The sequence below is a fragment of the Mustela lutreola genome, chromosome 8 (assembly GCF_030435805.1).
Source record: "Mustela lutreola isolate mMusLut2 chromosome 8, mMusLut2.pri, whole genome shotgun sequence".
NCBI classification, from domain to species: Eukaryota; Metazoa; Chordata; class Mammalia; order Carnivora; family Mustelidae; genus Mustela; species Mustela lutreola.
The window spans coordinates 1,857,658-1,881,104 of NC_081297.1; the positions used below are offsets into that span (position 1 = coordinate 1,857,658).

The 23,447-nt window shown below is 58.4% G+C and overlaps 1 protein-coding gene across 4 annotated transcripts in view; it reads right to left on the reverse strand.

Moving 5' to 3' along the window:
* Nucleotides 1-22,366, reverse strand: part of DIP2C (disco interacting protein 2 homolog C) — a 346,775-nt gene extending 324,409 nt beyond the window's left edge. For 2 of the 4 annotated variants that reach the window (XM_059183673.1, XM_059183671.1), the window contains exon 1: nucleotides 22,126-22,362. In XM_059183673.1, coding sequence (XP_059039656.1) covers nucleotides 22,126-22,210 — 85 coding nt within the window. In that variant the 5' untranslated portion in view covers nucleotides 22,211-22,362. Of the gene's footprint in view, nucleotides 1-22,125 lie in introns of all 4 variants that reach the window. The other 2 variants (XM_059183672.1, XM_059183674.1) reach the window with 2 other exon arrangements.
* Nucleotides 22,367-23,447: the final 1,081 nt, after the last annotated feature.

Genomic DNA, 23,447 nt, shown 5'->3' on the forward strand with positions numbered 1-23,447 from the left:
CGGCCGCTCTGCAGGACAGCGCGGAGGGTCCTCGCAAAGCTAGAACAGAGGTGACCAATGCTCCGGTCAACACAACGAGAAGGAAAACGCTAACTGAGAAGATAGGCCCCCGCTGGTTACAGCCGCGGCGTCCACGACAGGCGGCGGCCGGACAGCCCGCGGGCGCGGACAGACGGCGGGTGAAGGCGCGGGGAGCGCCCGGCGGAGCACTGCGCAGCCCGAAGCCGCTCCCGCCGTCTGTGCGGCCGCGGACGGACCTGGGGCACCCGCCGAGTCAGGTCGGAGAACCGCAAACACCGCAGTATTTCACTCGGGTCCGTGATCTTAAACACAAAACCAAGTTCCTACAAAACTCAAACGGGCGCTTGCCTGAGGGGAGGCGGGTGGGCGCCGGGAATCAGAAGTGCGGGATCCGGGGCAGTCCCCGCGACGGCAGAGAGACCCGCACAGCCGCCCGCGCGCGCAGCGCAGAGCACACAGGCACCCGCGACGCGCACAGCCACACGCGCTCGGGGCTCCGGCGTCGGACTCCGCAGCGAGCGGTGCGCTCCCCGCAACGTACCTTCTGGAAACGCGGCGCCGCGTCCGCTCAGCCCGCGCCCGGGGAGCGAGGCTGCCGACACCTGCCGTCGGGCCGCGAACCGGAGTCCAGCCGCGGCCGAGCAGCCCCGGGGAGCAAGACGCGCCTGCCGAGCCGGAGTTCGGACGGGACTGAGGGGCTCCTGTCCCCGTCACCGCGGCGACGACAGCGGTGCGGTGCGGGCCGTGCGGGCTGTGCGGGCCGTGCGGGCTGTGCGGGCCACTTACTCGGCACGGCTGCCCGCTGCGACCCGCTCCCTCGGCTCTTCCGTCAGTCCGCCGGCTCCCTGCGGCCTGCCCCCCGCTCCACCCTGCACACCGGGCGCCCGGCCGACGCCCCGCGGGAAAGCAGACCCGGCACAGAGGACAGGAGCGCGCTGCCCGGGGAGCCCCGCCAGGGAATGTTCTCGTGGGGAGGCCTGCGGCAGGGCGGCGGGCACCCCGCTCCTTCTCCCGCCCGCAGAGGGGCTCCGAGGGCCCGGGCGCTCCGCGTGGAACGCACAGAGGGCGGCGCCGTCCAGCGCCCGCGGAGCGCGGGAAGAGACGCACCTGGCGGCAGGGCCCGGAGCTCTGAGCGCGCCCCTGCGGCTCCGGGAGCCTCCCGGGAGCCCACGAGCGCGGCCCGCCGCCCTCCTCCCGCGCCCTCCGGGCCGCCGCCAGCCGCCGCCAGACTTCGTCCAGGTGCTCCGAATGCGACCTGCACCGCGTGGCCAAGAGCTCCCATAACCTGATTTCTAGGAATCTAATTTTAAACTTCTCCACAGCTAACATATCCCAAAATACAGCATTTGGAACACTGTAGCATAAGCGCAAACACACACAAAGTCTAACCAAAAATAAAAGTGGCATTTTAGGCAAAACCCCGGAATTAGAACACAGTTCTATCCTGAAGCTCTTCAAAACATTTTTTTTCAACTACACTCACCCCCTATAACAGTGATGATCACAGTCACTATAATGAAATAATTTGTTAATAATTTGGCAAAAATTCCAAGACTCTCTTCTCCATGAGGCCCTCCCATCTGCACCGAGAAAATTCTCCCCTTCCCCAGCCATCCCGGCCCAGGGCAGCCCTCGTCCTCCAAGGGTTCCCGTGTCCGCTGCCCCGTCTCCCGCCTCCCACTCTCCACTCGGAGCACGGAGCGCGTGGCAGAGGTGGACACGGTCACCCCGGCCGCTCCCTCGGGCTTGCTGGTTCTGGAGAGGCGCCCACAAACACCGGGATGAAGACGGGCGAGGTCGAGGGCCGCTGGGTTCCCGCCGGACGCCGCGGGCTCGGCCCCACGGGTGACGCCCCATCCATGCACGCGGGGGAGAAGCGGGACTGATGCAGGCAGGACCTGTTCCAGACTCAGACCACGGTTCTCAGCCGCTGGAGCCCCTCCACATGGAAGGCAGGGACCCGCCGGCTGCACGTGACCTGACTGACGCGGCGGGGGTCAGGACGGCAGAGGCTGCCCCGCAACCCCCGGGGAGACCTGCTTCCCGGGAGCGGCCCCCATAGCCACCGTCAGAGCGCGCGGCACAGCCCGGCTTGGGGCCGCTCCCGCACGCCCTTGCCCTGGCAAGGTTCGCACCGTGAACCCAGAAGAGCAGCCAGGGACAGACCACAACCGTCAGTGGCCCCACGTTCACGGTTCCCCTCCAGCACACGTGAGCGTCCCCTCTCCTGGCTCACCTGCTCGGCCCTGCCCCCTACAGCCTCACCCCCCCCTCCCCGCGCCTTCCCAAGGGACCTGCCGGTCGTGCAAAGGTGGTCTCCCCCGGCCTGACCGCAACCACTGGGGTCAGACAGGACCGGCTCCCAGAGCCAAGTGCTTGCCCTCCTGGTTCTCAGGACACATTTCGAATTCACTTCTAGAAAACCTCTCTCTGGGCTTAGAAGGACTGCAAACCCACGACCTCCCTTCACCCTCACCCGGGGCCTTGAGACAGCCCGTTCCGGCCCGGAGCCTCCACCTCGGCCGTCCTGCGCTCCGGAGCTCAACCGCCGGCTGTGCAGGCGGCCCCCAAGCCCACGCCGTCCCTGCGGGTTCTCCAAGCTCCGGTCCGGTTTTCAAACTCTCCGCTCATGTGGCACCCAGAAGCATCTCAAGGTCATGTCCAAAATGACCTCATCCTCTGTCTCCCCGACTCACTCTCCCCCACAAACACCAGCAACGTCTTCATAACCAGCACGGCTCCGCCTCCGCTCTCCCTTCCCCGATCCCTCGTGAAGGCTCCTCAGCTCGTTCGCATCCCCGGCCGGCCCGGGCCTTCATCAGCACCCCTGCGGACGCTGCACGGGAGCCCTGAGCTTCTCCCCGGCCCCCCGAAGCACAGCCTGGGTCAGCTCTGGAACACCTCCAAGCCCTCGAGAGTCGAGGACGCCTGTGTTCTGACGTCAGTTATGTTACTACACGGTTTATCACTCCACAGGGTCCGCGTGACTGGGGAGAGAGGGACCCCCATTCCTCCTACAAGGACCCTGTGGAAAGCATCATACCTTTAAACGTAGGTGAATGTGCATTCTTAAAAAAGCAGAAGACTCTCCGGATAACTTCTGACCTTGCCACAAACGGGGAGCGGCTGTGGACCAAGAACCCAGGACCATGGGCACCAAGAGCCCCGCCGGGCAGCCCCCCGGGAGTCAGGTGCCACCCCTCCCCGCAGCAGGCTCACCTCCCACGCCCTGGGCTCCCCAGCGGAGCTGCACCCTGACAGAGGAGCGGGTTTGTCTGTACGACTACGTACCGGTTACACAAGTGCAACCAATACAACACAACTCGTAAAGAGAAACTGATCCCACAGGAAAGCAGAACACCTGGCAAAGACCAGATATCGGCAAATTTTTTATGTTTTTAATTTTTAAAAAATGTGCCTTCAAATCAGGTAAGGGAAAAACACAGCAAACGTGAGGAGAGATTACCTAAACCCGAGGCTCTAAACTATCCGCAAGATGGCCGGTCCTGGCTACAGGCATGGTGTACGGCGAGGAAGCTGTGCCCCTGCTTCGCGGTAGGGCTTCTACGAACCATCTGCACAATTCCTAGGTCAGCCCTCCTCCGTTAACCGAACGTCAGGCTGGCTCCCACCGTGCAGGAAAGCCTTCACAGGATCCTGGCCCCACGAGGGCAGACATGAAACGAGTGGCCCTCCCCAAGACGCACGGGGTCTGGGTCTTCGGGGCAGCCTTCCCCTGCACGAAGCAGGGGCGGAGTCTCTGCGGTAACTCCACATCCTGCCTCCGTGAACAGGGGTGTGTCTGCAGGTGGTCCAGGACAGGCACTGAACCATGACCGACAGGGCAGCCTGGGACGGAGGCTCAACAGACTAGAAGGGTTTAGAAGCACAAAGACCAACGGGCACAGCGTCGAGGTCATTCACACTCCACTCCGAACGAAGACCACAAGGAAGAGGAAGGCAGCCCCAGAGTACAAAGTGTTTGGGGTCGGCCGGAGAGTGTGTAAAAGGACCGCAGAATTCCCGTCCCTTGAATTTTCTCCAGGGAACATAGCAGAAACCCCCAGAGCCCCGGATCCGGGGCCGCAGAAGGTCAGCGTGCCCGCCAGCCCGCAGACAGAGTGGCAGTCAGCCAGGGAGGCTGGCAGGGCCACCAGACCCTTGGGACCCCAGGCGTCAGAAGGGCCGTCGGGTCTGCGGGACAAACCCGGGCACGATCACAGGTCCGGAGAGAGGGAGAGCTGTGCGCGGACAGGACGCCTGGCTCCCCTCCCCGTGTGGGGTACCAAACCACTTCACATCCCCCCCAGCCGTGCACGAGGCTCCTTTCCCTCCACAGCCTTGCCAGCCCTTGTTGAGAAGAGCACTTCCAACGGGTCTGAGCCGAGCACGCCGCCGTGCTGACCTGCATTTCCCTGACGACGACGGACGTGCGGCATCTTTCCAACATACCCATTGGCCTCTTGTGGGTCTTCTCTGAAAAAATGTCTACTTGGGTCCTTTGCCCAGTTTTTAATTGGCTTACATGCTTTTTGCTGTATGGGCGAAACCAGGGAAAGGATCCTTGACATTGGCTCTGGCAGTGGTTTCTTGGATCAGACACTGATACCAAAGGCGACAAAAGCGAAACTAAACAACTGGTACTCGGTCAAATAAAGAGCTTCTGCACAGCAAAGGAAACCATCACGGACGGAAAAGGCAAGCTACAGAGCAGGAGAAAGTACTTCAGCCCTTACACCGGATACGGATTTCTATCCAAACACAAAGGATCCAGTTTTTGTGTTTTCAACATAGTTGATCAGTCGATCCTAATATGTAAACTTCTGTCTTTTTTGCAAAGTATGATGCCTTGCAGACAAGCCTTTATGAGACAGAATACAATGACCCAGCGATTTTATTTTTCTCCCCAGGTGGGAGAAGAGAATGGTTTGGGGAGATTCACCAAAATTCTTTGAGTTCCAGCCCACGATTACCCAGCCTGCCCCTAGAGGCGGGTCCTGTGCTACGTTTACACCCACGAGACCTGCACAAGACATTTAACCTTGAGCCCTGGTTTTTTTGTTTGTTTTTAATTTCTAAGCCTACTGTTTTCCTGTGGTTAATGGATCATCCAATAAAATGATACACTCGAAACTATGCTACCAACTAGTCAGTATGAACATTGTTTTACCACTGTGTGGTGCCTTTGGATTAATCCACTTTAAAACACCAGGAAGAAATAAAATCTATTTTAAAATAAAAGGTTACGTGTGTAAACCTGGTGATTCACAGACCTGTACCCCTGGGGCCAATAATACATTATATGTTAATAAAAAAATAAAAAATTATAAAAAATAAAATAAAAGGTTAGAATTTTAAGATTACAAATGAGTTATTAATCTATATCTCGTTCTTCAGATTACATTTAAAATTAAATATTGACATTCTAAAATATTTGTGGGATTTTACAATTTTAATGTATTAAGCATTTTAAACTACACCAAATAGGGGCGCCTGGGTGGCCCCATACATGAAGCATTCGCCTTCTGCTCAGGTCATGATCCTGGCCCGGGGTCTGGGGATCGAGTCCCACATCGGGCTCTCTGCTCGGCGGGGAGCCTGCTTCTCCCTCTGCCTCTGCCTGCCTCTGTGCCGATGTGTGATCTCTATGTCGAATGAATGAATGAATAAATAAATAGAAAATGTCTGTTGAGTTAGGACTGGCAAGTTCCCAGACCATCAGTCCAGCACCTTCTCCCCACTCTGGGCTGGAGAAGATGAACCTTGTCGGAAACAGACCTTCAAAACAAAATCTTCTAGAATTGAGGAAACCTAATACTTTGTACCAGCGGGCCCTCTTGGTCTTTATTGTTCCTTTGTTCTCTGCATGAAAAAGTATACGAATGTATTTCTACGGTGTTTTCAGGTTACACACTTGTGACATTTCATTGACCCATTCCACAGCTAAAGGTTACCTTTTTCACCAAAAGAAGAAAGGGATAAATAATACCCAACTGAAAGGGGTTTTCATCAGACAGGTCCGGGACTGATATCATGTAGTTGGGGAAATGTGAAGCATCCACTCAAACACTAAATAAACTGCCTAAGTAGGGTCTAAGTCGGCTCCTGCAAACAAGCACACACAGAGCTTGGGAGTCGATCCGGGGTTTTCTCTAACAAAGCCCTTGCGCGATCCACTCATGGAAGCACCGGGGACGAGGCAGAGGTTGACTGGGCCTGGCTCCTGCCCACCAGCTCACGGGGCACACGGCCTCGTGGGAGCCACAGGGCTGGGTTCTTCCAGCGAGGACCCCGTCCCCACGCAAGGGGCTCCCACGGCTCCCCACAATCACAATCAATGACAGGAACAGGCTGAAGCGTGGAGACAGAGACGAAAACCCGCTGTGGCGTCTAAGGCAGGACACCCCCCACCTCGCCCCGAGGAGAACCTGCCAGGGAAACGGTCCCCAGGAAGACCCCGCAGACGCTCCGCAGGGGACCCACGTCTTCCGGCTAGCGCTGCCCCAGGGAGCGACCACGGTCCGTGACGGAGGCCCACGCGGAGCCCGGCGAGGGCAGCCCCACTGAGCACACAACACGCGGCTGGGACAGCCCCGAGCGGCACCCATGGCCTTTCTCCTCCGCGGGGGGTGGGCGGGCGCTTATTCACAGTAAGAGAATTTCACCTCTCCGAAGTCTGAATTTCCGTTTTCTTCAAACTGCCTTCTACCAACAGTCTTCCCTTTAGAGCTACTGGGAAAACTGCAAAGACAGCCGAGGACACCGTGACCTTCCCCGGGGTGGGGCGGAGAGCGCCCAAGCCCACGGGGCTGACGGGACGAAGCCGGTCACCCACCTCCCACTTCTCTGCACGGAAACGCTTCCCTGCAGACTCAGATGACAATGCTCCACTGAAGAGCAAAGCCACCGGCTCCCAAAGGCTGGCCGGCGGCCCTGGGTCCTCTGGGCACCCACACCCCAACCCCAGCCTTGGGGCTCCGAAGGCCAGGCTGAATGATGGGGAATGAGTTTCCTGGGTGACTGCCCCACGCGGCCAGGCTCCTGCACGGCAGACGGGAGCACACAGGTGGGAAAGCAGAGCTTGGGGGGTGAGCGGTGGCCCAGGTGCTGGCCCCCAGCCGTGCTCAGTTTCAGGGTCAAGGACCGGAGCTGTCTCCGGCTGCAGGAGCATCCCCTGGACCAGTGGCCTGGCCTGGACGGTGCTCAGGGCCAGGTGAGCACGCTCTGTCGAGGCGCAGGGTCAGAGCCACCTCGCTTCCAGGGGCCAGTAACGAGAGCAGAGACCCCCCCAGCCGTGCGCACGGGCCCAGGCGGCCGCCCCCCCCCCCCAGGACGGGAGGGCTACCAGGAAGTCGGCTTCCATGTGAATAAAAGTTCTAATTGGTTTGTAAGGACCACGTACTGCTGTGCTTCATACCACCAGCACTTTCAGGGCGGCTTCAACGGATTTGATGCCATAAATCGTCATTTTCATTCTACTGGAATACAGAAGTACTCTCGCTAAAAGTACATAAGGACGTGTGCCAAGAGGACAGGGAAAATGCCCTCGTCACTCCTCTTCTCTCCCCCAGGACCCCCAGGAACAGCTTACAGGTGGTTTACAAAGCTGGGATTATCACACACATAGTGTTGAGCAGTTGGGAAACTGCTCACCGGGAATGGTGTCTGATTACCAGAGTTCCAGGTGTGGGGCTGGGAAGCAGGTAACTGGTCTTTGCACTGGGACCCACACGTCCCATGTGTACTAGTCTCAGCCAATAAATACACCGGCGTTTAGACAGCCAGAGAGCCCAGCAGGGCCAGCAAAGGCCTCCAGCAGGCGAGCTGGACGGTCCCAGACGCAGACGCAGACCACAGCCCTCTAGGTAGAGAGGCCAAAGGAGCCTTGGAGAGCCCGGGCGGGACGGATGGCGGGTCGGGGCGGCGGGACGGAGGGCGGGTCGGGGTGGCGGAATGGGAGGGCGGGTCGGGGCTGAAGAGAGGCCTTAACCATCCTCGCAGACCCCGAAATGAGAGGTGGATGCCACTTACTGCCCTTTTCTGTTCCGCAGAATTCTGAGTAATATATCCGCGTCACGTTACTCAGTGCAACGCCTCACCCGCCGGGGCCAGCACGGACCCTACAAACCAGCACGCACAGGGGACGCTGCAGCCACGGCCCCCGACACACCGCTGTGAGCTGCGAGAAGCCTGCGGACTCTCCATGCCAGACGCCAGCAGCAACGCCCGGGGGGACTCCCCTCCTGACAGAGAAAGAGTGACACCGACCGCGTACGCACGCACGTCCTACCGGGAGACGAGCCAGGACCGCCTCTGATCGCAGAAGGCAGGAAGGCTCTCGTTCACAGCCCAGACCCGGCTTCTGCAGTCTCAGAGCCCCTGCTGTGCTCCGGGCCACAGTGAGAAAGCAGGCGCGAGGGGACGGACCGGCCACACGGACAGCCCCTGAGGTCAGACAAACCACCTCCCTGCACTGAACCGGCTTGGCAGCTTTTGCTTACCAGGGATCACCTGGGATGCTGGTGCAGGAGGGCGGGGAGAGAAGCCGCACGGACACCTGGCCCCCACCCCCGGGGTACGATGGCCCCCATGAGGACAGCTGCAGGCCAGAGCTCCTGGCAGGGGCAGCGAGGTCGTGGGAGTCTCCTGGTGCCTATATCGCCCCAACCCCATGGGCCCCCAGTGGGGAGACCCCAGCGCTGGCAGGAACCGTGGCAGCGGGCGGGGGATGGCCCGCACAGACGGCCCCCCGCACACACAACTCAGCACACACACAATCCACGCAGGACCCGGCTGGAAACCACAGGCCCCGGCAGCTCTGCTGCTTGTGGCTCCCCCCGCCGAGCCCAGCCCTCGGAGGGAAGCAGCCGGGGAGTGGACTGGAAAGAGCCCCGTCCCCAGTGCCTGCGCCTCCACTTCCAACACCTGCGCAGACAGTAGGAGGGTGAGCCAAGGTCGTCTCTGGGGACGCAGCCTTTGCAGGCGTGAGTCTCTGCTCAGGGGTCAGTGTTGAAGAGCACACGTGCAGCCGTCCGTCCGTCCGTCCGTCCACCCGCTAGACCTGCACAGAGAACAGGGCAGAGCAGTGCTCCCAGTCCCTCACTTGGCCCCGATGACGGGAAGGCCCAGAACTGACCATCTCATCACGCTCAGGGCCCAGAACCCCCAGCCCGAGAAGCCCAGTGCCTCGGCCTGAGGGGCAAGGGAGCAGGAGGAGGCCGCTGGAGCAGGACACACGAGTCCACGCGGCTGGCAGCCCGGGGCAGGGGCCACACCCAGGACACCAGCCCCGTGGCCCAGACCCTCCGGCCTCTGAGCTCCTGTCCGGTAATCCTGCCCTGGCGGTGGCGGCGGGCCCCACTGCACTGTCCGCTCTGACGAGAGGCTTACTTCCATCTCCTGCGTCACTGGAACGGCTGTCACCCCTCCCCCAACATCTCAGTATTGTCTGCACGCTGGATAAAAGGAGGACCGTTCCCAAGCACTCAGAGGGCAGAAGCAGCCTCCCCCCGCCCCGCCCCTACAGAACTCTGGAATCCAGTAGGACGGGGCCCCGCTTCCCACCGGCACACGGCAGGTTGCTCAGCCTCCGAGAAGCCTCCCCCTGGCAAACCCCTATCTTCTTCAGAAAGCACTTCCGTCATGAACGTATTTGCCCCCTGACAACAGGCACACACCTCCCGCAGGAACAACAGACATTCTACGAGGCCTGACGAAAGCCTGCGGCTTGTCTCAAAAAGGTCCTCCGACATCCCAGCCAACATGAGATCAAAGCATGTCCAGCCTCCACCCCGTGAGCCGCGGTGACCAGTTTCATATCTCTGACGTGCTTCAGCCCGAGCCGCTCCCGACAAAGGCCCGGACCCTCAGGGTCACTCCCGGGAACAGACGACAGCCGGCCCCGGTGCCGGGGAAGGGTTCGGATGGGGCAGGAGCGGCCTCCGTCCGACCTCAGACTCGCCAGCTGGGTTCTGCCAGGAACCCCGATGGAAACCCAGACCACACCCCCAGCAGTAAGGACTGTCAGCGGCCGGCAAGCCCCCACCCGCGACAGACCCAGTCCGTGATCTGTTCACGCTTCGTGCCCACCTGCACGTACTCAGCCGCCTCTGCTCCACGTTTCCTTATGCGCACGTGGACGTCTTCTCGGTAGTGGCCTTAAGGAAACACATTCGTTTCTCATTTCACCACCACTCCTCTGTCTGCCTTCAGACTTTGTAGGCAGCGAGAGGCCGATCCTGGGATCCCTGGAGACAGGCACCCGCCCCCTGGCCCGGCGACAGTATCGGGGAGTTCTTCTTTGTAGAAAGAGTTGATGGTTCTGCTCACAGCCCGCACTGCAACAGACCCCCAGAGCCAAAGGACACGTGGCTGGCGTGGGGAGTCACTGATGCGGCAGAGAGACATCAGCCGAAAAAGCCCAAGGAAAAAGGGTTACAATTTTCCAAACTACCAACAACACCAGTGGTCCTTAAAGCCCTGGGAAGCCTGTTCACGGGCGTCTTGCTCCAAAGAAGTGCTTTGCAAAGGTGAGGAAGGATTCGGGCAGTCAGGACCCCGCCCCCACCCAACACACGCCCCGCATCTAAGGGCCACGGGTTGCAAAGAGAAGACAGAGGCAGGAGGAAGAGGAAGGCATGAGCACGGGAGGAAGAGGGGCATCAGGAGAGTTTAGGATTGAGAACGAAGTCGTCGCGGAAATGACATACAGGCCTCTGGCCATCTCGCAGAGACCCGGTTAGTCCAAGTTAGCGGAACAGCATCGCACGTCCGTCCGTGCCTGCAGGTGAGCTCCTGGAGGCACTCCACCACGAAGATAAATGGAAAGAGAAAAATCAATTTGCCATGCAGTATAATGACTCAGCCGGAATCACCAAATTACTATAATCCACGCAGAGTCAGCTCCTACCGTTCTTCAAACGGGGCTGCTCTACGGGGCAGGGGCAGCTTCAGATTCGAGAAATGCACACTGGAAAATGGTCGTTTCCTTTAATTCCGACGGCCACGGCCCTGGCGAGACAGAGCGGCTCTCGCTGCCTGCGGAACGGAAGCGGTCATAAACTGGCACAGAGCCGAAGGCAGGGCGCACCCTCCTTGTTCTCCGCTTCAGCTGGTCCCGGGACTCCCCAGACAAGTCCACAGTCAACCCGTAAAACCATCTTTGCTCTGGGGTTTACTCAACAAACAAAGTCTTCGGAGGTTCCCTGATACTGGCAAATGTCTCTTCATTAAGGAGGGCTACACGCTTTCTAACTGAGGACGTGGGGGTGACCCGTCCGCAAACAGTGCTCTAGGCAAGGCCGACCCGCCGGCGCGCGCACGGCCCAGGGCCATCCTGGATGCGCGGATCCACAATTCCACGGCGAACAGCCTAGCCGGGGAAGAGGGGAGAGCGCAGGCAGAGGGGCTACGCGACGAGACAATACCCCAGGAGGGCCGAGTGTCTCATGAAGTCCCTGTTTTAAACAGCTATTCCTGCCCACGTCTACCTGGATCGAGACTTCACACGCCGCGAAGGAAGCTGGAAGACTTGTGTGTGGAAGCTACAAACACAGACGAACAAAACAGAAACCGAGAACAAACCGGTTGTTGTCAGAGGGGAGGGACGTGGGGAGGCGACACCGGCGAAGGGCTCACAGGCACACACTCGCGGTCAGAAAACAAGTCCGCGGGAGGAGACGAGCCGCAGACAGCATCGTCAGTGACACTGGGATAACCCTGGTGACCGAAGCAGGACGACAGGTGGGGGCTGCACGGATCGCGGGGAGCATTTCATGATGTATGCCATGTACACAACCTGCGCTGGACACCTGAAACACTGCATGTTAACCGCACTCCGACTAAAAAAAACAATCTGCCCTGACAAGTTCCTGCAAATACTAGACCCTCTTCACGATGATGAGTAACCACTAAATAGCTTCCTCTTGAGGGTCTGAAACTGAAAATAGGATAACAAAAGAAAGCCACCTCCTGACGACTTTACTAAGCAGATTCTAGTTATGAAAATAAAGGATGGTGGGGACCAGATTCCTAAAATACCCTTCGCAGAACTCTGCACCGGTAGTAGCTCATCATCATTACGTTAGCTGGAAAAAACATTTAGGGTGTATGCCAGTAAATAGGTTTTTTTTAAAAAATCACATTCACCATGAAACCCGGCATCTTTGTACCACTTCTCCTTCCTACTTTGCACTGGACGGATGCACGGGGTGAGGGCAGGCCTCGAGGTGGGAAGCAGCAAAGAGAGAAGCAGGGGTCAGGGCGCCGTCCGCTAGGGCTCCTGGGACGAAGCCAGCTACGCGGACCTTGCGCACAGGCACAGAGCCCTGGCCGAGCTCTCGGGGCGGGGTTCCCTTCTCAGGATACACAGGTCCCTTCACTTGGGCTGCCAGTCCCAGAGAAGTAATACACAGGAGGCACAGACGCAGCACTTGCACACACTGGGCAGGTGGGAGCGGCGGCTAAAATACTACAGACGCGCCCCCCACTTCGGGAGACGGGTGGAGAGGAGGTCTCTGTCACGGAGGGAGAGACGGTCGCATAAACAAACAAAGGGGTCGATTTGCAACATCTGACGTAAAAGTCCACATTCTGCACTGTCCAGTCCTACTGACAAGACTCCAGCTCCCAAGGGACAGAGAGAAGCCAGGCTCGTCCCTGTGAGGACTGGAGATCGGAACGGGCACTTCGCTTGGAGTAAAAGCACTCTGCATAAAACTAAAAATTGATTGTCTCCTAAGTGACGGCTGACGGCTTAAACACAGCCACCCTCACCCTCGTAAGCGATAGGGGAGCTCTGAGAGGTCACTCTTCCCTTGTAGACATGCTGAAGAAGCTATTCCTGGAAACTCATTTAGAATTTTCTTCCCAGAAACACAAGCAAGAATTAACAGCATTGTCTCTTGACCAAAATGATTAAGATTTCTGATAAAACCATATGACCCAGCTTCCTGATTCTAAAGGGTGCTATACCGAAAAGTCAGCCCAAAGGGGCCCCATTTCCCATTTATCTTCCTTGAGAAATGAGTTTCAAACACACAGAAAATGGGAAGGGTTGTGTAGTGGACGCCGCGCCTCCGTCCCCAGATCACAAATCCCACTGGCAATGTGGTTTCCGAGGCAGCGGCTCAGAGAACCTCAGCACCATTACAACAGAGTCCAAGGGCATGGGAGCGTCTTCCTGGGACTCGCAGTCCGCCCCCACCCCCACCCCCAAGAGCGCCCCCGGCCACCACCAAGCTCCCAGTCCCGGTCTCAGAAGGAGCCGGGATGAGAGGCTGGGTCCCTGGGCGTGGTTCACAGAAAGCCAGCCGCCCAGCCTCGGGTGTCGAACACGGTCAGGAAACCGAGGTTCTCACGACGGTAGGAATTTCCAACCATATGAAACCCAGTCTCTCATCTATTCAAAGAAGATGGCGTTTCCTGAGAAAGTATTTTAAAAAGATTTAAAAAGATCAACGTGAAAACAACAAGGGAGCAATTATGAGGTTTACTCTGTATCTTAGTGTCCAGGAATGCTGCGTCGCAAACACTGCTCCCCGCCCCACACTGCCCTTCAAGAACACAGCACGGTCACCAAAACCGACCCCACCGAGGCCGCCAGCCTAGTGAGCTTCCCGGCTCTGGTGCACATTCCCCTTGAGGAGGCCGGTCCCCTGCCTACCAGCCAAGGAAGACACCCACCCGGGCCGCTCTCCGTGCAGAGTCCCTCCCCAGTGCCTTGCCCTCCGCCCTTCACAGGAGACAGAATGGACTCCGACGCTTCCGGAGGCCCCTCTGTCTTACACACTTTCATCAAGGGCAGATTCCATCCAGAATCGTACATGTGCCAAGCACTAAACAAGTCATCAAGGAAACGAAATTAAAGTGACTTCCTGCCTGTGTCCAGGGCCAGATCTTCCTAATAAAAGGGAAAAAAAATTCTACATTACCAAGAGTCATTATACATCCGTTAGTAGTACGGCATCAAAATAATAATTCATCCCATCTACAGGGGAAGAAAGGAGGGCAAATTCGACTTCCTCATCCTATTCATTTCTGTCCGGCTAACTGAGAAGTATCTCAAGATCTGGCTGCCGCTATCAACAGCACGAGGACCCCGATCGCTAGTCCTCCGGCGGCCCGAGTCCTGCTGGGGTCCACGGGGACGGTCGCCATCATAGCAAGCCTCGACTCACTTGTGCTGAAAGCAAAATGAAACACCAACCCACCCACACAGCAAGTCTGATTTTCACAGAGATTCTGACGTGAGACAGCCCGAGGATGGTGGCTGTGGCCATGGAGGGACAGGACAACATGCACTAGTGGCAAAGGCTCAGTCCTGGAAAGTGGATGGACCATCTTCCAGGGCTTGAAAGTGTATGTTTTAATGACAGATTTAATCCAATCATGCCCTTGCCTAAATGGCTCCTTAAAGACGTTTTTATATCCCTAAATCTCAACAGCTTTTAAGCATCCATTATATTTGCCAAAACCAGTAAGAACAAAAGAGCCTGTTAGTGCCACTTAAGAATCTAGCATGACATCCTGCTCCAGCTTCCTGCCGCATGTGACCTTCAAACAGGTAGGGAACATAACTTCTGCAAAACCATGAAGTCCACAGGGCACGGGTTTGAGGGGGCAGGAGGGCTTTGACGCCCTACCACTAGTTTTTGTTTTATCAGAAGCGTACATGGGGCGCCCGCTGGTCCAGACGGCTCAGCCCCCGATTCTCAGTCTTGGCTGGGGTCTCACTCTCTGGGCCCCCATCGGCCTGCACTCGGCACGGGGTCCGCTGGGCTTCTCTCCCTCTGCCCCTCCCGCCCCTGCTCAGGTGCGCTCCCTCGCTCCCTCTTGAAGATAAATAAATCTTTAAAAATAATAAAATAATGAAAATAAAAAGCAAAAGAAGCTACAGAAGTCAGCGAGGAAAAGGTCCCACTCACAATCGCCAAGTGAAGTGGCGCTCCCCCGCGTGACTGGCCTCTGTGCAGGCTGGATGGAGCTCAGGGCGCCCCGATGTCCTCGGAGAGCTACGGCCTGGGGTGCTCGGCCAGCAGGGCACAGGGCCTCGCCACAGCAAGGCAGGCTCGGCACGCTGACCGCGGCCTGCCCTCTCTGTCGCGCCCCGGCTCCCAGGAGCCCACCTGGTCAGCCCCCGTGCCATGCATCTCCGGCACGGGCTGAAGGCAGCTGTGTGCGGCCCCGTGGCCCCATCCACGGACACTGAGGAACGCAAATGCCCCCGAGTCCCAGCCGGTGGGATTCAGAGCCTCGGGGGGCAGGTCCCGCAGCTCCCCAGGAAGCTCTGGGAATAACCCCGGCCAGAGTCCGACCCGGTCCCGGACGCGGCAGGACGACAGCCCACACGATGCACTTCGCAGGTGCACCTGCGCCCGAGCCCACGTGGGCCAGCTTCTCGGACTGAGCGACTCCGCGGCAGGGAGGGCCGGGTCACAAGCACAGGAGCTCCGTCTGGGGACACATGCGGGACAGAAGAGGGGGCGGGGGATCCACGGAGCGGGCGTCGCTGACCCTCAGCACCACCGTGCAGGGAGGGTTGGAGGCTCCCCCGACTGCTCAGGGAACGGAGGCCGGGAGACTCGCTCGCCCACCTACAACCGAGCTGTGAGCGGGGGAGCCAGCAGGACCCGCAAACGCTCCGGACGCACGGAGGTCAGGAAGCGGTCACCTCGATGGACAGACTTCTGTGTCCAGTCCAGAGAAACCTCGAGATCCTCCCACAGATCCCCACAAACAGGATTTAGGAAAATATCCGAAGAGATCCAGGAAGCACAGAAGGTCGTCCGCAAGGGATAAAGGGAACTTGGAGCTTTAAGTTCCCACCGTGCTAAAATCCTGTCCCCTGAAACTGACGGCTGCTGAGTGACCCTGTCCTTTCTAAAGCATTTGGCCAACGAAAATATTCCACGTCTTCCTTCCCTCTGGCAATAGCAGACTTTGCAACTGCCCTTAAATGTGCCCGACACCTTCCCTGAGGGTCTGTGAGCAACGTCCGGGAACTGCAGTGCGACCCTCAGGGAAGGGAATTTCAGCTCGGCAAGAAAGGGGAACAGACAGTGACGCAAGGATTCCAAACAGACGCTCGTGCTTTTCCTGAGGGATGATGTCAAGGACCGTGATTGTGTCAAAACACGGCGACAGGCGGGTGCTCGCTAAGGGGACTCCGGGGCGTGTGGGGCTCTCCCCTCCCCCAGCTTTTCTTTGCTTACGAACTCCTCACAGAGGGCCAGCTGCACCTGGGAGCCGCTCGGTCAGCAGGCGAGCGGAACCATTCCGTGATTCGGGAATCAAGTTTCTCTCCGCACAGGACCAGCGGCCGGGAGAGAAGGCCGACGGTGAGCGCCTTCTCCCCAGCCAGAGGCTCAGCCCGGAGCCAGGTGTATCCAAAGCAGCCCAGACGAAGAGCTGATGTGCGTCACATGAGTTTTACATAATGTTTAAATTATTATTCACTATTATTAAATTATCAAATGACCTGACGAACCAGATAATTCAATAAAGAAAAAAATCAGTTGTTCGTAGTTGTGAATAAAAACGTAATGAATCCTCTCTCTGAATAGTTCGGATCTGGCCCGCAGGCTTCAGTCTTCTCATTAGGACACAGATTTCCAACCCAAACAGCAAACACATGATGTAAAACCAGCAGCCAAGAAGAAAAAGAAACATTCCTAACCCAGTATAACCCAGGATCCCTTCAGGTCTCGGTATCTTGAATAGTTCAGTCTTTTTTCCCCTGATTTGTAACGCCCGCTGTACAAAGCCCTTCAGAAAGGAGCTGTCGGCGTCTGTAAAGTACCCAGCACAGACAGCCCGTTTTACTACCCAAGACACTCACCAGGAGCAAAACTCCACAGCAAAACCCTCCTGCCCCGGAAGGAACTGCTTGCTATAATTTTAATTTTTACAACTCAGTATCTTAGCATTTTCCCACTTTATTTGTCTCAAAGGCTTATAAAATTAATAATTCCAACTGGGTCCCCAAGAAAGCAGCAGAGGACAGGCATGGTTGGGGAGGACGAGCACTGTTTCCTTCCGCACGTTGACTCCGACAGTCCTGCCCCACACCAGCTGGGATTCCCAGTTAGCGTCTCCTCTTTGAGAACACTATTTATTACGATCACCAACAAATGGATGCAATTACTTCTTCTGAGGCGTGACAAGTTTTGGTTCCTCTTAGCAGAAAAGAACAGAGCACCGGTAACAATAGGTCACCCCTGAATGGCACACGCGCGCACACACACACACAGGCCACCAGAAAGAGCGCTCGAGTGGGCAACCTTGAGAGCACAGGTGTGGAGACGGGGAGGCCGGAATGCGAGAACGGTGCCGCCCTGATGCAGTGTGGCCAGAAACCCATCCCATCGGGCAGGGGCCTTGCCCAGTACCACCGGTAAAATGCCCCCTCGTCCCACAATGAGCAGCGACACACAGAACGAAGTCAAGCAACTACAGCCGGAACCTGAGCCATTGCAGCAGGAACTGGGCAGGGTCGTTCCTAATACGAGGAGGGTTTGATCTGGTGAATCCGTATATACACTGATTCAAAAGGCTGACTATCCAATACACTCTCTTTACAAGTCAGAAGAATGCTCCGACTCATCCCATAAATCACTGCTTTGAAAATAAATAAATAAATAAACCAGGTCTAAAAAAAGAGACGACCCGTTTGGAAAAGGCTGGGATGAGTGACTCATAACATCCAACAGCTCGTCGTCCAAACACCAACAAGGGTATAAAGCCAGCCGCCCAGTAAAACACAAAATAGAGTCATTGTTACCACTCTGACCCCCTCAGGCTCAGATCTAAGCTAGTTACCATGTTGCAAATATCTTACGATTTTACAGATCTGCGCCTTTAACGAGCGTGTTTACTCGCCTGGCGCCCAGCTTCCCAGCATCATTTGACGCCTGTATTTATTCATCGAGAAAAGAACATTCAAATTTAACTATTTTCCTAACTCGGAAGAACTCTTGTAATCCACATCCACACATTTCAAATCCCACACATATCGATGCTGCCATTTTATAAATATTTGTTTAAAACGCAGGTAACAAACAATATTTTAGGTCCACCGTGCCAAGAATCCCATCTCACTCACAGTACTTCTTGCTATTGGGCAACTCTGGGATGGACGTAGCACGTAAATCCTGTCCCCGATCCTGAGGTCTGACAGCAGGCGGAGGGCGTCCCGGCAGCCCCCAGCTCTCTCCCTGAACCTGCTGACCCCGCCCCCTCCTCCTCTCCAATTACGATAAATTACCAAGGAGCATCTGCAAGAAAACACTTTCTTCACACATCTGTTTTCCAGAGTCAGCTGTGTCCTTTCAGTAAGGACGACATCCACAGGGTTAGGCTGCGTGAGACATGTCTGGGTCTTCCTGACCTTGGAAGTGGTCCTAAGGTGTCAGCTTGGGCAGACCCCCGAGGTCTGCAGCAACCGGGCCCTCCGCCCTCTGCAAACACAGGGACGGGAGTCGAGTTCCAGAGTCACGTGCATCTGTTATCTCGTGCCCAACAGCCCTGAAAATCTACCAACATTCCAACTGGCCCTCTCTTTCCAATGTCACTCTTCGGTGTCAGGAATGTGCCTGTGAACTGCTGGTGTGCATGGCCCCTTGTCTGTCAGGTTAGCAGCCGCTCACTCACCGAGACAGTGTTCCGCCAGACTCCGCAACGGATCGAAACACGACTTGAAGTAATTTGGTATATTAACCAGCAAAGCAGAGCATGAACTGAATAACCCCCATAAGCAAAAGATAGGAAGCGAGCAGACATGCAAAAAGTAAAATATGGCATCTATTTTGTAAAAACACTGCCCTGTACAACCACCTAATGGTTTTCACAGGCTGTAGTATCCCTAGGCAGTTTCCCTAAGTTCTACCCAAAGAAGACTTCAGCCACCCCTGGGTAAGAGGGGGCTCTGTGCACGCACAGCCCACGAAGTTACCCGCCACCTAACCCAGAAACTCACTGCTAAACCTCAGCCAACAACTGAAATTAAGTTTTCTGTTTCTTCTCTACTCGGCTTGATGTTTCTATTTAAAGCCTTTCCTTGAGTCGAAAAATGTTTATTTACCCATTAATGAAATTATTTGGGGATCTTCCTAAAGCCAAAAAGGAAAATGCATGTTTCCAAAAGGCAGTCATGTCTGGGAGGGGAGAAGAAATGCTTCAGGAGAAAGGGCATGGGAAAGGAGCCACGGCCACTCCACCGGCCCCGCCAGCCAGCCCCAAGGCCCTGAGCCCCGGACCCACAACCCTGGCCCCACACCACCGACCAGAGCTAGACACGTGGACTGGCGGCTGTCAGCGCCCGTGGAGGGGCTGCCGGCCACATGTCCCGGCAGAAAGCCCCCACACTTTGCTGACACGGCTGTTCTGCAGTGAGAGAAGCACAGGGAAGTCACAGACGGGGCAAGAAAAAAGGAGGCAACCAGCAGGGCAGGAAGTCAAGATCAGAGCTCTGCAGCCAAGACGTCAACCTGCAGCCCTTGACCACACCGTGCCCCGCTAACATGATACAACACCGGGGTCGGTAACAACAGAGAGGACAGACCCGAACTGCTCCCGTGGGGGAGCCCAGCCCCACAGACAACACCCCCGACGGCGGGCAGGCGGGGCAGGAACTCCGAGACAAGAGTCTACCTGGTTTTCAACCTTCATTATGTGCCTCAGATGCAACTGGTTCCCATCCTCCCCTGCAGGAACGAAGCCCTGGAAATTCCACGTGTTTCCACAATAGTTTCTGATATTGCCATAAAACGATGAAGGCTAATTTAAAGAATTCACTCCGCATGAAACATGACTGAGGATAAAATGTAATAAAAGCTGTTTTAACTTTTCACCTTGGGAGTGGATAGGCTGGGGGATTTTTAAGTTCCACGATGTAAAAGACACATCTCTGACCCTTCCCATCTTGGGCTTCTCCAAAGCGACACTGAAAACAAGGCGGTTCGTCTAATTTAAGCCGGAGGAACTGCTCCATGTGGTTACAAGACCCGAAATTCCAAGTGACCTGGAAGAACGCTCCGTCAGCTCAGCACGGACAAAGCCAGTCAAAGAGGACACAGCGGATGTGCGGGGGCAGCGGGGCAAGGGGGTGGGGGGCAGGCCAACGCACCCACGCTCCGACCGTCTCATTCTTCAGCGTTCAGCCCAGGTCTAGCAAGGTTTGCGCAGACAGAAAAACAATAATGTACCTCCCACATGCAAACACATACCCCTTTCTCTGCCCAGACACTCAGTAAGAAGCTCATTAAGCCCTTTTTAAAAATCTATGCAGATGGAAGGTGTTCATGGAGAATTGGACGGAGCACACCGTGGTCCGCTGCCGCGCTCTGGGCAGTCGGATACGGTCCTTACCCTCCAAGAGAAACGGCTGGTGACGGGCTGGTGTCATCGAACAGGTACGCGTGCCCCAGGTTCACACTTGTCAGCAACCACTCCCCATACAGCACGGCGCCAGGACACCCATCCTCAGCCCTGTCCCAGCCTCGAGGAGCATCTGGAGCCGTTGTCCAGACCGACGGGGGACGGGGCTGCGGTCCTGTCGAGTTCAGATGGCATCCCACTTTGCTAACACAGATGGGGTATGGACACGTACTGTCCGAGTCCCACAGACACAGCAAACGCGTGTGGGGGTACGGCATGATGTCGGGGTGCCATCAGGAATACCAGAATGCAGCGCGCAGCGAGGGCCACAACGGCCACAGAGGGAGGAGGAACCCCATCTGAACACTGACAAAAATCACAGAACTTGGGCAAATATTTTCCAACGGCCAGGCCATCCTTTCCAGCCATCTGCCCACAGCGCACACTCTATCCAGCAGTTTAAATCTAAATATCGTCCCCAGCTGCCTAGCACACCGTGTATCCCCTGCCTTCGGGTCCTCCGAGGTACCAGAAAGCTTCACTGCCTTCCACCAGCCGGAATAGTGTCTGCTGAGCACACAGAGTCCAGGAAACAGCGTCCTCCCACGGGGCTGCTTCACATCGGGGCACATTACAATACCCTGCAGAACCCCAAATTTGAAACAGAAAAATAGAAAAATGCCCAGTCTCAGTCAAGCTGAGAAGGCAGTTAACACCACGCCATAAAGTCAACATCAGCTCCTCCCTGCTGATGAAAACTGGCACGAATCAATGTACTTTCTGGCTCCCCGCCCTCACAAAACCGTTACACACGCGCACACACACACACACACACACACACACACAAAAGTTCACCAGGCTGAACTGCTCCAAATGTAAATTCAAAACCAGCCAGCCTGTCCCTGCCACACGGGGTGGTGGTGGCCTTTGCAGGGTGAGCTGGGTGGACACCAGATACACATTACACATCTCCCATTTGGGAACTTCGGTGCCTCCCTTTCTAAGACAGCAAAACCCGATGGAAAACTTATGACAGTTGAGCACATGACCCCACCATTAGGAGCAAATAGGAAACCGCATACAACACTCCCTGAAATCCCTGTAGCAAATCTGTCACAAATCCCCAATCCGAGAGATGAGAGCGAGACGCCGGACCTGGCCGGAGGGGAGGCTCCGCCGTGTCACCCACCCTTCCCGGCACAACGCACAGAACAATAGTAGCGCGATCCTCCCCCGGAGGGCAGCCTGCGCCGAGGCCAGGACGCCCGGACCGCCGGGCTCCAGCCCCAAGTGCAACGCCAAGTTTCGCATTAGAATAAGGCCAGCCGGCACCTCAGGCCGTGCGACGCGGACGTGTCCCCAGCGCCGGCCGCGGGGCGAGCGCACGGACGCGCACCAAGGACACGGCTCCCCGCCAGGCCGGCGCAGCGCGGCCCAGGCAGCCCCCGGCCCAGGCAGCCCCCGGCCCAGGCAGCCCCCGGCCCAGGCCCCGCCGCAGCGCGGAGACCCGCCGGCAAGCCCGCAGCGCGGGGGGCCCGGGCCGAGCCCGCGGCAGCCGGGGCGGAAACAGGGCTGCGCGCACCCCCGCCCTGGACCCCCCCCCCCCACACACACACACACCCCGCCCCGCTCCTCCGCCCGGGACGCCCGCCCGGGACCCCCGCCCGGCCCCGGCCCCGGCCCCGGCCCTCCCCGCGCCAGCGCGGCCCGGCCGGGCGCGGGGCCTGTTACCTTCCGACAGCTCCAGCTCCAGCTCGGCCAGCCGGGCCCGCACCTCCAGCGGCAGAGCCATGCCCTCCAGGCCGCGGTCCGCCATGCTCGCGGCGCCCCCGCCCCAGCCGCCTCCCTTTGTTCGCAGGCCGCGGTCTGGCCGCTCCTCGCGCCCAGCGGACCCGCACCGAGCGCGGCAGGCCGGGCGCGGCGCAGCGAGCGCTCCTCCCCCGGCGCCTCCTCAGCGCGGCCCCGCCACGCGGCCTCGCGCCCGCGCCCCCGCCCGGGCCCTCGAGCGCGCCCCCGGCCCGGCCGCCGGCCCGCCGCTCCGCCGGTGCGCGCTGACGGCGGGGGCGCGCGCGGGGGTGGGGATGGGGCCCGGGGGGAGGACAGGGGCGCCCGGGAGACGGGGACGCGCTCGGGGCCGGGGCGGGGGGTGGGGCCGGGGAAGCGGGGGCCTGCGGACGAGGGCGCGCGCGGGGGGTGGGGACGCGTTGGCGCGACGCTCGGCCGGGAGCGCGCACCGGGGGGTGAGGCGGGGGCGCGGGGCTGAGCGCGAGGACGCGCACTGGAGGTGGGGTCGGGACGGGCGGGCCGGCGCAGCGCGCGCTCCGGGGGGGCGCTCGGGGGCGCGGGGCGCGCGCACGGGCCCAGCCCAGCCTCCGCCTCCTCCAGACTTAAGGCGAAAATACCTGCTGCAGCCCCGGCCTAACGTGCGGGTTGGAACTGAAGTGCTCGGGGTCCTTGAGGGCTGAACGCGTTTATGCACACTTGGGGCCGAGGCTGTGGAACGCAGTGGGGCCGTGGACACGGGGCACTGGAGGGGAAGTTCCTGATTCTGGATCCAGAGCGGCCCGCCTGTGCCCGCGTGCGAATCCGTGCGAATCCGTGCTCCGGACGAGGCCCGTTTCCCCGCCTGAGGAAGGACGCGATGCAATCCCCCGAGCCCCACGTCCCGCAGCAGCCCTACCAGGCTGTGGCCCGCGCGCCCACGGTCACGGGGACCCAGACGCCCTCGGGCCGGGGCTCCCCGCTTGCTCACGCGCGGCCGCGATGGCCCCCGGCCCTCTTCGCTTCCGCGGCCTGTACGCCCTCCCCGTGAGGGTCGGCTCCCAGCGCGTCGGGGTCACCTCTGCGCGCCGACCACCACAGCCCGGTCTCTGTCCTTCGGGTTCGGAGAGGCGGCCTCACACCCACTGTCCGACTGACTAGCCTCGCCAGGATGCCCCCGCACCCCGAAGGCCACACGCTCAAAGCCGCCGGTTTCCGACTTCCAACGACCTCCACCGTCTCCGGAGTTCTCAGGCCGACGGCGTCCTGCAGACCCCCTCCTCCTGCCTTCA